Source organism: Ooceraea biroi, chromosome 11 (assembly GCF_003672135.1).
Source record: "Ooceraea biroi isolate clonal line C1 chromosome 11, Obir_v5.4, whole genome shotgun sequence".
In the NCBI taxonomy this organism is placed as follows: domain Eukaryota; kingdom Metazoa; phylum Arthropoda; class Insecta; order Hymenoptera; family Formicidae; genus Ooceraea; species Ooceraea biroi.
The window spans coordinates 13,460,672-13,478,180 of NC_039516.1; the positions used below are offsets into that span (position 1 = coordinate 13,460,672).

At 47.9% G+C, this 17,509-nt stretch overlaps 1 protein-coding gene across 13 annotated transcripts in view; it reads left to right on the plus strand.

Moving 5' to 3' along the window:
* LOC105277886 (glutamate-gated chloride channel) overlaps positions 1-17,509 on the plus strand; it is a 40,136-nt gene that overhangs the window by 4,259 nt on the left and 18,368 nt on the right. For 2 of the 13 annotated variants that reach the window (XM_020031005.2, XM_011336594.3), the window contains exons 1-4: positions 195-337; positions 663-730; positions 1,526-1,638; positions 7,735-7,802. In XM_020031005.2, the coding sequence (XP_019886564.1) occupies positions 329-337; positions 663-730; positions 1,526-1,638; positions 7,735-7,802 (258 nt within the window). In that variant the 5' untranslated portion in view covers positions 195-328. Of the gene's footprint in view, positions 1-129; positions 338-662; positions 731-1,525; positions 1,639-7,734; positions 7,803-12,621; positions 12,692-17,509 lie in introns of those variants that run through there. The other 11 variants (XM_026973783.1, XM_026973786.1, XM_011336575.3 and 8 more) reach the window with 9 other exon arrangements.

Consider the following 17,509-nt stretch of genomic DNA (forward strand, 5'->3'; position numbering starts at 1 on the left):
TCGCGGACGTCTCGAATAAAAGCAGTTGACACCCCGCGGTCTCAGTGACACATGAGCGGCGATCGGTACAACGTGTATCCCACTTCTATAGAACCCGAAGCCAAGAGAGGCTCTTTGTCCCCCTCTCTTCTATACCATAATTAATTCAATCTCGCTAGACAGTAGAGATACTCTTGTGCGGTGCACGCGAAGGAACACACATCGGTCTTTGCCGCGCTTTGATCCACTGCATCGCCTTAATTCGATCAATCTTTGGAAATTGGTGAGACACGGTAAATGGGGCGTCGGCTTTATACGTCGCATCCGGGTTCTTCACGCGCCACATTAAATGTCACGTGTACGTTATTTCATAATCGAGCTAGCTGGGCGCTAAATAGTTGGGAAACAAAGTGGTCAAAGTTGACTAAAATTTCTGATAAATGCAGATGCACGGCTTATATTTCGAAAGCGAATATATCAGATATCACTATCTACACGAAATAGCGATAATATTTAGAGAAAAAACAGCGTGCCTCGTGCCGCAAAACAGTAATCTGTCGATTGGGTACTATGAGAGTAAAATATAAGTTTAATCATTGCTAATGCGAGTCGGCGTAGAGGGATTTGTACCGCGGTATGCCGCAGAATCCTTGTAAAGACGTATGTATCTTGTTCGGTTGCAGGCCGGCGCAATGTGGCCTGGAGTACTACCGTTACTGGTGTTACTAGCGGTCCTGCTGCATCCATCGAGGTAGGTTGCTTCATCGATACGATCGTTTGGCATGCGTATCAAATGCTTGATGGCGGCGATTTCCTGGCACGCGAGTTTTAATTGCTGCCAATCAGTTTCGCGTATCACGCAGATTAACATTTAAGAGCTCCGCTTTTGGCCCAGCATCAAGACGCGCGTATGTTGTCTCGTGAGATAGAAAGAAAAAGAGAGAGAGAGAGAGAGAGAGAGACGGAAAATCTAACGATAGAAATATAATTCTGGCAAGTTATAGCTCGTAAAGATGTGTGTTATTGACCTAAACTGGATTATTGTTATGGTACATAAAGTTTATATGTACAGAGGCGCAGACTAGTGCTCGACGTGCACTACATTCGAAACCTTGTACGCCTAGTACAAACAAACGGAATTAAGTTTGCAAAGCGATTTCGTAAACAATTTGAGTTTGGAAAAAGTAACTTTTGTACATTTCTAGATATTTGATTTTGCATGGGATTGTAAAATATTTTCTATGCTCTATAGATTTGTTTTCTTCACAATTACTCTCCTAACTCTTTGAGTGCGGAACTCTTCAGATTGAAACGCTCTGTGTTGACGGCGCGCGACTCGCAATTGCGATCGCTGTAGACGGAATATTTTTTCTTTATGGATGCATATGTGCGTCCATAGTCCACGCCGATACTTTTTCCGGACGCATACATGCGTTCATAGCATTCAAAGGGTTAACGTTATCAATTATTCTCTCTTTCTCTCTCTCTGTTTTTCAAGAGTTACGGCTTTTTCATTGTACTAACGATACCCTTGTTATTTCCCCAGATGTACGCAGGCAAAGGTGAACTTCCGGGAGAAGGAGAAGCAAGTGCTGGACAACATCCTAGGACCAGGCCGGTACGATGCGCGCATCCGGCCGAGCGGGGAGAACGGAACAGGTGAATATAGAGATTCTTGTGCGTCCTTATTTAATCCCTCCGCCCATCCTCACCATGTACCGTGATAATGTATCGACAAATCTCGCGGCAAATCAGCCGTGAAGTGTGAACGTAGGGTGGAGCAAGAAAGGAAAGAGAACGAAATCGAAAAAAACCGGGGTGAGAGATACACGCTCCGGCGGGCGAGGAGGGTTAAATTGCTCCCGTTGTGGAAAATTGGAGGCGCGATGCGCGCATCGTCGCGCGTTTTTAACGCGATGCAAACGCAAGCGGCGAGTGCGCGCGCCGATCGACAATATACGCGATTTAATACGCCGAGCGAGCGAATATTACGAGAAATTTCCCGCACGGAAATGCACGTGAATGCACAAGCGGCGGGGAATTTCTTCCTGAATGCCGCGAGAATTGCGAGGACGTCTTCGGGATCACGAAGATCCATGCGGAAGATCGCTCGCCGGCAAGACGGACTTCATCGATCGACGTGCGTCATTTCCGCGACTGTTATGGACCTGTCCCATGGGTGCGTGAGTTACGCACTCATAGCTACAGAAAATTCTGTGAAAATGTGCGAGTAAATCGGGAGAACTGAACGATCCGGCGGTTCAGATCGTTGGAGTTCCGATCTTCGCGCACTGTACCTTACGATCTTACGATCTTATCATGCGAATCCTCTATCGCAAAGTACCGGCTGATCTGGGTTCCAATAAAAAATGGGGGATCGTAGAGCGAATTTCACGATGGCAATCGCGTTTTTTATGCGATGCGGGGCGAGGGTATTCGTCTTCGCGCGTTTCGGCCGACACCGTCTTCCAATCTCCACATTACGCGCCAGCTGTATCTATCGGCTGCTTTTTGCGACGTGGCAATTCCGAATCGCGCCGCATGCGGATCCTCCCCTACGATATCGTATCTCCCCCGCCGATATCGATCGTCGTCAGCTGCATCGCGATTTCTGTGAGCCGGCGGATCGAGCGGAAGGCAACGCTCATTCGTCTCGGGAACGTTGCCTGTCGTATCAAGGAAAGGAACGCGACGTCCGCCCGGTCCGGCCGTATCTACCGAGCCCTGATCGATTAACTTTTCGAGTGAGCCGCACGAAGCCGAGGTGAAGCAACCGTGATGCAGAATAAACTAATCGGAAATCGGAGTGACGGCGGCTTTCTTTCTGCCAGACGATTTTACGAAATTGCTTGCTCGAGTCTCGAGTTTACTTCAGTCGTCCGAGAGAATCTCGAGGGTGTATAATCAATTTACGTAAATCGTGATCACGTAGATCGCTTAGTGGAGACGTGCTTCGCATTACCTCCGTGCGCTGTCGATTACGCTGTTTCCATACGTGACAGAGTCGCAATATTCTTTCCCACTTGTATATTTCAAGAATAAATAATTTCATATGACACTTTTATTAGCACACTGCGCTGTTGACAGGAATTCTGCTCATGAATGGAGAATAATTACAAGTAAGAAATTCGAGAGGACATGTAATCAGGAAATTTACACGAATCCTCGCAGGCATCACGGTAACGTCGCCAAGTTTCCGACTGAAATCGCGATAGAATCTCATAAGCAGGCGCGAAAGGGTAATTGAATAAGTCGCACCGAGCGCGATAACGTGCCGTGGTAAAATGGGTAGCAAACCAAGTAAAACGGCCGGAATATGTACCCTATATACGTACTTATATAATACATATATCCCCTCAGCACGCGCTGCATGCCTGCTATAGGTGTACATCGCATTAACTCGGAAGGAGCAGGAGGACGATTGATGCGATTTCTTAATTATCCATTTATAAGCGTGTCGCGCGGTAATAAAGAGTCTTTAATCATCCCGGCCACGCGAGTGTGCTCGGCCGAAGGCATTTGCGTTTGAGATCATGTCCAGGTGTAGCGGCGACGGCGACGACGACGACAACGGCGGCGGCGGCGGTGGTGGCGGCAGAGAAGGCGTTTAAAAGTCGGATCGCGTGCTCCGGTAAACGACGCTCGTTAATTTTATCGCTCGAGTATTAGCCGTGAGTGCGCGTCGTCGTGGGTTTTTGCTCGAGCAGAAACGAGCAGGAAGGGTGGGAAATTCATGGCGCTTCGTGGCCGGCCGCCATTTCGACGGCGTGTTACAAAAGCGCCGGCCGAGATTTGCGCGTCGCGACACGATATTAACGCGCCCCGATGTACACACTGCCGAGCATCGTCGCCGAGGACCCCGAGGATCCCTCCGGGCGCAATTTGGAAATAGTCGATGCTTCCTCTCCACCCTCCCCTTCCCCCTGGACCTCCCGCGATCGATCGCGTATTCGTAATTTCGCCCGGTTCCGTAATCACGGTCCGATTTCTCGCGTCGTCGACGACGTCGCGCGGAATTAATCGACAATGAGGGTGGAAACGCCGCGCGTACTGACGCGCCCGAGTCCGGCGTCGCGCTCTCGATCGTCATTCTCTCTCGCGCCCTCGATCGACCAGGCAAGGGTGGTTGGGGATGGGGGAGGAAGAGAGAGCTTACGTATCCTCTACATCCTCACGTTTGGCGTCTACCTTGGATGAGAAGTCGTCGAAATTTTCTAAATACCCTTTTGTGTATGTGAACCCTTTTACCATCTCTCCCCCTAGTACGTTTACGTACCCTCCCCCCAGTCGACGCCCTGACATGGGTTCACATCCCGTTTGTTGTCTCCTCAGAACCGTTAACACTTTAGTACTATCTTCCTGCTAAATCACAAATCGTGTCTGCGTTTTTGGCCAATTTTCAGGATTGGAAGCGTCACGTGTCATTTTGATACACGTGTCCGAAAATACTGCGTATCTCCGTAATGTCAGGACACGATGTTTTTAGTCTGAAGGACAGAGCAGATCGTCTGAGAACTGTATTCATTTCTATGAATCTTTCGAACCACTGGGCAATGGCGGATCTGCGAGTCTATATTTACATTCGAGCTGCAATTTTATCCGTAATATGCGATGCTACAATGTGTAATGTGTAATGGCGTGGTGCCAGTATCGATCAAACACACCACTTTCGTTCGCATTGTCCGCAATTAATTTATATTACAATCTTGATGAACTGTTGTCGTCCAATCTTTCGCCCAATGTCTTGCATTACTTATACACCTGCGCTACCGACCCGATTTATTGCAGTAGGGGGCGGACAGAAGCTCACGATTGATTGCGTGGGCAAGTAAAAAAAAGAGGAAAGAAGATTACACGCGAAGGCATTTTACATACTCTCCTGGTTCTATTCACGCGAAGTTAATTGATTTCGAGATCTTGCCCGAGAAAGAACGTTCGGCCTTCTTTCGTAAACGGGACATGTACAAAGTGACCCACGAAGTTCGCGCAGCTGCACCGCGTAACGAGATTCTTCAACCGAGTCGAAGTTGATCTTCCCCGAAGATAAAGAAATTTCATTAAACAAACTGTTAACTCATGCCGTCATCATCGTCAGCTGTAAACGTCATTTTACCTCATTTTTAACTTGGAAGAGTAGGTTGAACTAGGTTGAACACTTCTTCTTTTGCGCCAATACAATTAATCTGTTAACATTTCGTTTGAGGGATCTCTTACGTAACGCAAAGTTGAAATTGCGAATCTTTGGTAAATCTATGTATGAAACTTGATCCGCTCTGCAAGATTAATCCCGGGACTATCACGTTTCGATCATCTTGCTCCTGATGCGTTTTCATCATGATCACACGATTGCCAGAAAGGCAATGTTACTCTTGGCTCGCACACGAAAATTAAATTAAGCAAACAAGGATGCGGCTGGAGGCGGCAGGAGAATGCCGTGGACATTAGTTGCCGCTTCAGATAGAATCACGTCAGGAAACGAGTAGAATGATAGCGGGTTGGTGCATTAGCGGGAACGTTGTACTGTCCACACATCGTTTGTGGCTGCGCGTTAACTGTATCTTACACGCGAGATCCGTCTTCCGTTTGCAAAGCGGTCTGCAAATCTACGCTGAATACCAACGACTGTGCGAGACGTTAACAAAGTCCCTTAAGCGACTTGAGGAAGATTCATAACTGGAGTAGAAGCGGATAGGAAGGAAGAACGTGGCCGCCGGTAGAACCGTGGGAAATTCGCGTTGCCGAATTACGAGCGAGGTAATTAATCATGCCGCAGTTTGTTAGATGAGTGAACTCGCCTGCGGCGGGCGAAGAAATTCATCTTTCCGATCGAGTCCACATAATGCTGATCCAGATACGTCAGTCATGCAAGTGCATGCGCCTATTCGGCACGAAATATATAAACTGTCAGGAAAACAGGCCGATAAGGTCGTCGCACAAAATCAAGTTTCGCATCGACATAGAAATAACGGATGAAGATTGAATGTCAACCTTAATGACCCATCAGAGAACGTTACTCGGTAATTGAACGAAAACGCAAAGTCCGCATAAAGTCGCGTTGCAAATTCATGCATATGTTATATTACTATTATTCGTGATACAATAAAGCTCAGTCAGATGAAAAGTTGCCGAGTTTTTTAAAACAGTGACATTAACGATTGATCGAATGCAACCTTTCATGCACTCTGGAAGAAAACAGTTCTAATGCTGAATTTTTTAAATAAAAAAAAGTATACTTTTATTTCGTCGAGATCGAGGAGAGCATGCAGGAAAATCGAATTGATTGGGGCGAAAGTGTGTACATGTTGACATACGCGGTTACATTACGTGATTGTCGTTCTACAATCGGAAGTTAACAGGGGAAGTGTGAAAGTACTGCCTGCCTGCCGGTGCAAGAAAGAGGCCTGCATTGATACACTATCGAGAGTGAGTGCGAGAGAGAGAGAGAGAGAGAGGGACAGGAAGCATCGATTTGGCTGGAGTTCCTGGCTCGCGATCGGTATGTCATCCAACGCAGTTATGGGATTCATTCGCGGCCGGATTTGGCAGGCCGCGACCGGATTTCGCGTTGGACGCCCGCCACGCCGATCGACGAGCATGACATCGGTGCGAGGGATGTCGGCAAAGGGATGGATACGTGTTCTTACAACGACGAGGATGGTGGGAGCAAATAATCGCGGAACGGAATCGTGTGCATCGAGTGCACCGAGCACGCGAAGAGTGATAATTGTCGCGACCTTCGCCCTTTGCAACTGACACCTTGCAATGTGACACGCACGCGTATCGCTTGACACGCAGAATCATTTCACACGAGAATAAAAACCACACGAACAATAAATCGGCTGATACCGGAAGAACGCTTTGGCCTCTTGAACTCACTCACGTATCTGCACTCCGAGTCCCGTAGAATTGTCGCTTTCTTTTATAGATGCACAAAAACACGTATAACGTAAAACGGACGGTAATTAATTAATTCAATACAAGAACAAGACCAATAACCCGGATATCGCATTTTTCATCGCGACCAGCAAACACAATTTTTATCGAGATGCACATTGTGCCACGAGATAAATCGTACCTCGATTAAGAATTAAATTGTGCCTCCCGATTAAATCCGCACGTGAGAACGCGGGTTCAGAAATGTAATTTGCGTGAGTCACGATCCGGCGGTTTGTCATCGCGTTATAATTAGGTGACAGCAAGGAGAGAACTTTTGCCAAGTTTTCCTCGAGGACGGCGCTCCAGGTCCTCTCCAAGATCCCGTGACGAACAGTTCCTTACCGTTCTTTTTTTCGCGACGGGTCACACGTAATACGGTTTTGCATTTTGCACCAATATTTTCCCATGACTTGGCGGTCTTTCGTATTACTCTTCTGAATACTTGAGGAATAGATGTCACTTCCCCGGATACGTGACCTGCGTTCTAATGCCTGATGGCCAGTCCTCGAGGAAAAACGAGGGAATGAGGGAGGGCGCAAAGTTCGAAAAACGTTCATCCTTCCATCTTGACTAATATCTCGATAACTCGAACCTCAATCGAGAACGGGAGGGACACCACGATCCGAAACAAAAGCGTCATTCGATCATTTCGCAAGTATCCTCCTCGATCAAGCCTGAATCGCGTCTCGAGGCGGAACCGCTTTAAATAATAGCCGAGAACGCAGTAAAAGATAATGTGTCGGACACATTCCAGTAGAGTATGTAAGCCACCAGAAATGCTGACTCACTAAAAGGGAGCTGTATTGTTTTTGCCCTTAGATGGGCCGGCCATTGTCCGGGTAAACCTGTTTGTGCGAAGCATTGCGACAATTAGTGACATCAAGATGGTAAGTATATAACAGCTAATAACACAATCAAACAAAGCCTTTTCAAACCGCAACCGGCCGCAACTCGCCGTTTCTTCTCTTGCCGACGCGGTGAACCCTACCCCCCTTTCTTTATTTGTCTCTGTCACTTGCAAAAACGCAGTAGGCGCAAAAGTAGGTTTAGGCGGTGGTCTTGGTCTTGAAATTGGAATGAAAGAGTGAAATCTCAGAGAGAGAGAGAGAGAGAGAGAGAAAGAGTAAGAAAGAAAGAGAGCGAGAAAGAGAAAAAAGAATCCAGCGGCAACAATGGACGGCGACGACGAGCTCGATACAACTCGGAGTGACCAGGCAGGCTGGAAAAAGCGGTAGCAACACACGCAACGTAGTAGAGTGCAGCAACGTAGCAGAGCGCCGGTCAGCAGCATCTTGCCCTCCTTTCACCCCCCACCCTCCCACGCTCTTTTGCCCTCTAACCCCATAGCCCTCGCCTCGCCTTGCCTCGCCTAGTTGCTAGCCACCACCGCTAGCAGCCTTCTCTTCTCGAGGGAACACCACATCCACACGAACCGACCACCATCACCACCACCACCACTACCTTTGACTAAAGCGCCCGAGAAACCCATCCCAGAAACTCTAGCACTCTATAGCATAGACGCAGGCATGTGGCATTCCAGCTTATATATACATTTGCGTATGTTAGTTACGCCGCATTGGACGGGACCATCGGACGGCCGCGGATAACTGAAGCGACACCCAAGACACTTCCTCCCTTTTGGGTGTTGCCGGGGTTGCGGACAGGGAGAATCGAGGGTACGATTACACTCGGACCTCGTAGCCGAGAGGTCGTTATTCCGCTATGACAACGGGATACCCGTTCCCCGTTGATCCTCGACCGCTACGTGCTTTAATCCGGATAACGTTATTATTACGCACGCGCTGGGAATTCTACCCAAGAAGAGTAATCTTATATCACCTGGTCTCATTATCGCGGTAGATTGGCCGGAGCGGACTGTCTCGAGTTCCGAGTGTAAAAAGGAAGAACGGAGAACGACGCACGGGAGTATCCTCCTCCTCCTCAGGAAAATTACTGTAGGATCGTCCCTCAAACCGTCAAGCCTTTATGTTGCTCGGAAAACTCGCGCGCACCTCGCAATGCTCGCTGGACTCGCCGAACGCTATTTCGCGAGGGTGGACCGTTGATCGGCCGGCCCGTTGCACTCCGTCGAGACCGCGGAGGGAAACTTACGTTTCACGTAGGTAACATGATTACGTACACACTATCGCTCCGACCGTACGGATCGGAAGTGCACCTCGAGAAGTTACGTTGGAGCGAATACCGGTGCTCTCGTTCGTTCGTGAACGTGCTAGGCTTACCGTCAGGAAGGCCTCTCCGCGTTCTTCCCTCGCAGCGCTCGCCCAGATCAAAGAGCGATTTTACGAAGGGACGATCGATCGGTCTGGATGGGGTGTCCCAGAATCCTCGACCAAAATCGCCGACGTATTTGATGACGGAAAAAAGGAAGAGAGCATTGCTTATTTGAATACGAGTTCTTCTCGGAATGGAATTCTTTTATTAGCAGGGTTTTATTGCAACGCGTTTGAAATAATAGGATGCGCGTTAATGTTCCGGAAACTTGCGAGTGTCCCCTGCGTGAAGAATGAAATCGCAAGCGTCAGCGCCATTCTGCAAAGGATCTTATATTTTCTCATCCACTTTCCGCAAAAAACGGATTGCTCGCTATTGAAGTGAGCAATCGATCTACTTTATGCCAATTGCTCTTCGACGAGGGAGAATTTATCACTCTGACGTTCCGGGACGTTTAAATTCTATCGGACGTCGAAGCTTGGACGTTAGTGGATATCCGATATGGAGCAGGTATTGATACTCGTTATTCTCGGGGGTGATAACCAGATGATAATCTTTACGATGATTTTAACCGAATTCCTGATCAATGTGCATTACGAAATCATATATTACTGCCTCTCGCATATTTCATAGCTGTCGGCGATACTTAACGCTAGACACTTGCATCTTCGCGCGATATCGACGACGCCGGGACCATCGTCGACGGCGTCCCGACGTCCCGACGAGCACTGCGTGTCCGACGTCTTGTCCTGGTTCATGTAGGGCGGAATGGTACGCAAACACTCTGTATGGCTCAGGACGATACGGCTGGCTCGTTCATGCTGCTGCGGACAGAGGAAGGCGACTCCGGATGACCGATGATGACGTTAAACGAGGCGCGTCGCCGATCGACGCTGACGCCGCGACGTTTCAGCGACGCTGGACGACGCCGCGATAATAATGCCACCGCCGCGAGCTGCTAATCGCCCTTCCGATAGCTGTCGATTTGCCCGCCGGCTGCGTTCCGCTGACTGTGTGCGGCTCCGATCGGTGTAGGGGATGCGATCCAACCCCGCGGAGCGAAATCCAATCCGATCTGAGCGATGCAACGAAACGCTCCGACTGGAGAAACTTCGTTAGTCGCTGTCGCCTGTCGCGTGGATCATTTTTAACCGCTGAAATCGATCGGTGTAGCTTTCATCCCTTCGGAAACATCCCTCGATATCATTCGGCAATAAGAATAGCCCATCGCGAAGGATTCCGCCGATTCTCGAAATAATTCAGCGACTTAGACGAGACTTCTTCGCTCGCTCGGGAAATGGATCGCTTGTCGATCCAGCCGCGAGAGGTATCGAGGCACACGTTCGCGCGTTGATGCGGCTTTGTCATCCCGACTTGGACGTCCGCTGTTTCCCGGAGGATGACGCCGATGTTTCACGACGTCAGTTTCTAATATCGTCAAGTGTCGCGCAGCCCGTGCGATCGACGTGAAGGCGTTTAATGTCATTTTGATACATCGTAGTATCGCCGCTCGTGCACGGGTTAAATGATGATGCACTTTCGAGGATGCGCTCCGTCCAGAACCGCATATCCCGTCGACCGCAACTTCACGTGACGGCATGTCTTGACACGCGCGCGTCGTGTTTGCGTGTTTTTTTTTTCATTTTCTTTTTTGTGCGTAATGCTCAAAGGGTGGCCACGGGGTGTCTCGCTTTGACGCTAATCGGACCGCGACGGCGACAGATGGAAATTTCGTTCGATAATATCGCGCGAGCACGGGGAGGGACGGGCTCTGGATTTTCTGCCGTGTCGAGCAAAGAAATGCTCGCGCGGGCGCGCGCGGCCTCTTCCCATGAATATTCCTTGGCGTTTTTCATTCGCGCGTACCTATGTCGGGTTTTCCGTGGCCCCTCCCGTCGTCTCGTTTGCCCGCATATTTTTCGGCCGGGAGGTCTGCAGCGCGGTATATTTGCTGCGGGATGACGATCGAAACATCGAGCAAACGAAGTTTCACCCGTCTCCCGCGGCATGAATATTTCCATCGGATTTACAGTTCTCTCGCCGATTTTGCCTCTGCATTCCTGGACTTTCGCGAACCTCGGAGAATTTTTCAGAGAGAAACTCGAGAAATGGCACATTTGCGGGAATGCATCGCGAGCAGCGAGCAGTACATCCTCGGAGCCGTGGTTGGTTTGAGTCCTAGACCCAGTCCGGAGATCGGGTTAATTCGACATTGTCGTGAGACCCGTCGTCAGATATGTCCCAGTGGTGATGACGGTGTCGGCGACGGTGGCAGCGACGGTGGTAGCGGCGGTTGTCATCGATTTTTCATCGCGTTTCCGCTTATCCGATCTTTCATATTTCAAACCGCTCGATTGTGCCGGCGCGCACAATTTATTTAACTTCCGTTGATCCGTATCTCGCCCCGCGCGCGCGCGAGTATCGATTATCCCCTGCACCTATGGTTTTATTTCCTACGGGGTATAGCATCGATTCCGAGCGGGTAAACAAACAAGTACAATGAGAGCGAATTCGCGTTTCGCGGTATCGCGCGACCGATATTCCGCAGATTCCTCGGAATAACGCGCTCCGGGTTCTCCCCATGCGTCATGCATTATTTCCGCGGCCGCGATTCCACGACGAGCGACCGAGACTCATTCTTTCACCCCTGCGCAAAAATCCGCTCTAGATCCGCTTAGGTAAACTGCTCGATAACGCGCGCGCGGCTCGGAACGTGAACGAGAATAGAAAAGTGGATGGTCGAGGAAGGGGGTGGTTCGAGGTTCGCGAACGCCTCGCGTTCGTCAATTCCTGTGCAATACGCATTATTGCCGTGAGATTCTTTAATGGCTGATACGATTAATTTCTCCGCAGTGTTGGCTATAATACTTTGGCTGATGTAACGAAATTACGACGACGAATGGACCGTGAGAGCGGATGCGCTCTCGCATTGTGTTACGGAAATTACGCGGGAAGCACGATCGGAATACGCGAAACGATCTTGCCTTCCGCTTGGAGCGAAATTTACTGCCGCGCTTTAAGATCGCAGTTAAACGTTTTTCTTGTATCATGCGACGTTGCGTTTTAACGTCGATAAGCGTATTGAAGAACGCTCGTCGGCCGTTAAATCTGATTGCGACTCGCTCGAGCCTGAGGCATCAGGGCCGAGAAGATTTCGTTACGTACACGACGGGTAAATCGAGAAGAAGGGGATGAAACTGGAAGATGGGGCGGACAAATGAAACTTTTAGCGAAGCGACGAATCCTCAAATTTCCACAAATACAAGACCTCACGAATACGATACATTAAGCACCCTTCACGACTCATCGCCGATCGCCAGGTGGTTGAAGGGGACTTTAGTTCCATCGTGCCACACACGCACACGCATACAGGCATACGTACCCACGCATACATACACGCACATACTCTCTATCTCGATGTATCTGACTTCTGCTCAGCGATTGATTAATTTTGTTTGTTCTGTTTGCCATGTTAGATGGGCCCGCGGTTGTCCGCGTCAACATATTTGTTCGAAGTATCTCAAAAATAGATGACGTTACTATGGTAAGTTGAAAAAGAATGCAACGCCCAAACGTGATCACAGACACGCACACATGTGCCTCCACCACCAATGTCACACGAGTAACATGTACCTGCTGTGGGTGTCTCGTTACCATGTATATTTACAGCCAGCGCATAATTTCATCCCTGTAACGGAGCTGTAATGTCTCACTTTACGTGAAACGTACGTCGACGTAACGCACGTCGAGTGCCGTGTGCGCTGCGGAGATGTATAGAATCATGTATAGAAGGATACGGAGACACGATACACGCCGGAAGTCCGCGCAGTGACCGGCTGCCGGCGGATTCCCTGGCGATGGACACCTCGAACGACTCTACTTTTCGATATATTTCGATATATCACCCGCGAGAAATCGCGGCTTTTCGTTTACTTTACATATCTTACCAGCGCAAATTTCGAGGTTCCACCGATTCAAGCAACCTGAGATTATGTCAGACGTTGCTGCGGCAGCGAGAGGGAAAAATTGCTCCCAGATTCTCGTCGAGGTGTCCGTCTCAGCGAGGTACTTTTCCCGACACCGGTGGGGAAGCCTGTGTGCACACGATTATTTTACCTATTACCGTTAAGTTGCTGTATAGTATCCTTCTACTGCCCTTTTTGGTCTCACGATGTATAGACGACACATTTTCAATCTCTACTTCTTTGTGTCTCTTCTCCTCCTCGTGCTAAAACACACCAAACACCCGTTGCGTATCTCGAGGCCCGCTCTCGCGGCTCTTTTGTCACTCCACCTGCCGTCATGTTCTACGTTAAGCAAGTATTCTATTCTGTATGTCTATGAATGAGTTGAGACTTACGAATAGCACGACGCTCCGCCGTCTTCGCGCGTCGATCTATTGGACGCCGCGACGCCTTGCACGCCGAAGACGCGCGTTTCTGCATTTTCGCGGGTTTCCGATCGCGCGGGAACAATGGGAAATGACAAAGGACGAACTCAAACTCGTTAATTGATTAACGTAATCGCAGAGTGTGGATCACTTACCCGCGGTTGCTTGCGCACCCCGAGACAGTAAGAACGTTCGTTTGGTATTTTCCATTTTCCTGCATTCGAAGCGAAAATATTCTTTCTGCCGCGATTGATTACATTTTATTACGATATCGTGTTTATATTAGCAGATGTAGAATAGAGAAAGATAACATTTAACACGGAGTGAGGAGGGAGGTAACATTTGTCCCGGCAAACGTTCCCACGCGAAGATATGCGAGTAAATGCCGTCAAATGTCGGTACAACGTCCGGCAGTCATGGTTATTTTCGTCTGCCCCCCTCCCCCCGTGTAACGAAATGCATTTAAGAGAATCCACCGAGCGCTCACCGAAGTGCAACGTGGAATGAATTAACGCCGACCGGACCGGGAGTGACGCGGCGTGCACTCGGCACGAAAAAACGTGGCGCACGCAAAAATAATTCCGTCCGGGTTCGCGCTCCGATGCCCGGCGAGACTTTCGCGCGTAGCGTCAACGCAATGTCTTCACGTATTATTAAACTGCTGCGAATTGGTTTTCTTATTACGCGCCGCGCGCAATCTCATCCCCAGCGTTGGGGTGCAGTCGCCGGGGATGCGTTCGCCGCGCGATTTTTCTCCGTCCACTTAGCGTCGTGCTGTGCGTAATTACGAGATTCCATTAGAGCATATATAGTATCTCGCTCACCCGCTGTTGTGTGGTAGATGATTTGATGGAGTTTCATCTCTTTTTGACTTGTTCCGATTATGTTTATCCGCGTTGAGTCTTTAATGCCAAACACACACACACACACACACACACACACACACAAAAATACTGCTGCCTCTGCAATACAGCAGACACGTATGATACACATTCACACATTCGCGTTCTTTCTATTTTCTTTCTATTTTCTCTCTCTTTTTTATGTATCATTCCTCATTTATTCGCACACGTATCTCTTTTTCTCGCCTCCTCCTTCTCTTTTTCTCTCTTTCGCAATTACTCTATGACACCGAACACTCTTACGTACATATGTATGATATACACGCAGTGCCGCATTATGCGTGTATATCATGTTATATAATGAGATTTATTAAGATTATTTTTAATAAGCATTTATATACACACATACGCCGACACGTACATGCATACACTCACATGTGTACATATATTATCAGATATTACCGTTAACTTGTTCCTTGATCCTCTTTTGCACCGTACGATACACACTCGCTAAGGCATTCTCGTGCTGCTACAACTCTGCGGTAGTGTGCAACCCTTTTTATATCTTATTCTTGGTAATGACTTTTTCTCTTATATTGCTAATATACGGAGGACGTAAAAACCACATCTGTATGCTGTACTTGTTATGCCCATCTACGTAGAAAAGTTACACGCTACGTGCGATCTAAGCCACAAAAACGCGGGAGGAACGATCCAACACCCCCGCGAGTGAGCGAGCGCGTATATTATAATATGTGCGATCACTGCGGAGAACCCGAAAGTGCAAGTCACGTCAGCAGTGTAATCATTGAATCAACATCGATATAACTGCGATTTAATTGTAAGAATTAATTCTTCTCTTTATTTCTTTTTTTTTTCTCAAGAGGGAGAAAATCGCATTGCGCGAGTCGCAAGATTTGCATTTCGCATATGACAACTGTTTTTTATTAACGTACGTGCGTAAAGAGCACACGTCAAGGGCACAGTTCAGGGGATACCACTTATCGGGGGAGAACAGGGAGCAATGAAAAAATATTTCGTCATAAATGCAACTATAATCGCTCGCGCGATCGAGTGATGAAGTAATCAATTTCGTTTTTGTACCAATTTATTTTCTGACCGTGGGTGCAATGTGCACCACGTAAGATGCAGACAAGCTGTATCTCTTTGCATCTGCAATAGCATTTCTCGCGCGAACTCGAGAACAACGCTTGCCGCCAACGTACTTTTAGAATAATGAGGAATGCGTGCGCATTTGGCAAATACGCTCATTTAGCAGAAAATAACTCGAGAGTTACCGAGAGCGTCTTTCGGTGAAAGCGAGGGCGCGACATTGTGCTGCTGCGACAGTGCGCCCCGGGATTAACTGTGAATTGCCAATTGCGACGACGACGTCGCGGAGGCAGTGTAATTAGACGAGGGCCTGGTAACCAATCAATTATACACGGGAGTGGCGACGACGCGAAAGGCGACTTTGTCGTGGGTTCTCGTTATAGAGTTCCAATTTCCAACGCGTTTCATGGTGCCAAAGTTGAAGGGAGAGAAAGAGAGAGAGAGAGAGAGAGAGAGAGAGAGAGAGAGGGTCCTCGTACTTTGAGTCGCGTTCGTTTACGATCGATCACCGCGATTAACCCACATTACAGACCGTCGTTTAAATATTCACACGCTAAGTGCGAGAAAAGATGATGACATTTAACAATTCATAGCGAATCTCTCCCTGCCTCTCCTGCGCTCGTTTCTGCGGCTTGAATATTTATCCAGTGGCAGATATATCGCATGTACGTACACATATGTACGTGTTATCAAAGATGCTTTTATTACTTTATCAATATTGGAAATATAATTTGAAGCAGTTTGTTATTGACAATTAGTGATTGTAAAACTGTACATAACAATCCGTAATCTTGGTCGATTATTATATGATGGTCTTTTTCTTATTTGTGGCACTCGGATGTTGTCGCTCTTGAAGGCCACTTCATGAGCACCGATATCCGCACCACTCATCGCGCGAAACGTGGTCGAGAAATAGATTTTAGATCCAAGCTGACACGATAAAGAAAGCACGAGAGAAAAAGAGAGAAGGGCTCTCTGGGCAGAGCACGAGAAAACGATGAAAGATGAAAGCAAAAGACATAAGATATGAAATATTGGAGAAAACCAGAATCCTTCTTCGATATGAAATCGCATTAAGGAGGGAATTGGCCCTTCTCTTCTCGCTTAAAATAGACGAGTTACGCAGAATATGGTGACATTGTTATTTATTATAATAAATAACGACAGAATTATTCTTGGCAGTCTATTGCAGGCACGTGATCTATATCGAACTGCTTGCACAGGCCAGCAGGGAAATTAATTTAATCTCCCAATGTGTACCCTCAAAACAGCAAACAGCGCGTGTTTTTCTCTTTCATATTTCACGTTTATATTTCTCGTTCTATATACGTTTCATACCTGTCGCTACGTGAAACTGCGATTTAAAATATGTATACCTAATATAGTAGCCTTCTGGATAATACATAAAGAATGAGAAGTGTACACCTCGGAAGAGTGGCTTCTGTATCATTAATCAGGTTTCGCAGAGGAAAAGTATAATAGATCTGTCCGCGGAGGAAGATTAATTGGTGCCCTCGTCACGTTCGAATTTGGATTTCTCAAGTTGGAAATACAGCACGATCACTCTCTGCAGTCCACGATTGTCGCACAAGGGAGGGCGCCCCGATGTGATCTCCGCTAGGGATGACAATATCCGAGGACCGCTTATTAGATCACGAGCGTTTAATGCAACTGCGATGCACTGATTAGCGACACAAAACATTTCTCCATCCGGTACATAACCGTCCTTAACTAACCAGGACCGACCAGGAACGGTTTTAATTCGATTCAGTCGGACGGGACTCAGAGATTTATCGTTATAAAAGAAAAGTTTAAAAAGAAATTCGTTATGAAGAATATCTGTGATTGCATGCAATTCTATACGTGTATACTTGTAAATCTTATCAGAACGGTATCTTTTCTATTGAAAACATGCATTATGCTTTGAGCCTGAAACGTTCCATATGTACACTGCAAAACATGTCCACTTTAAATTCCGCGAAACTATAACGGAAAAAAAGTCATTTTTTTCCGCTTT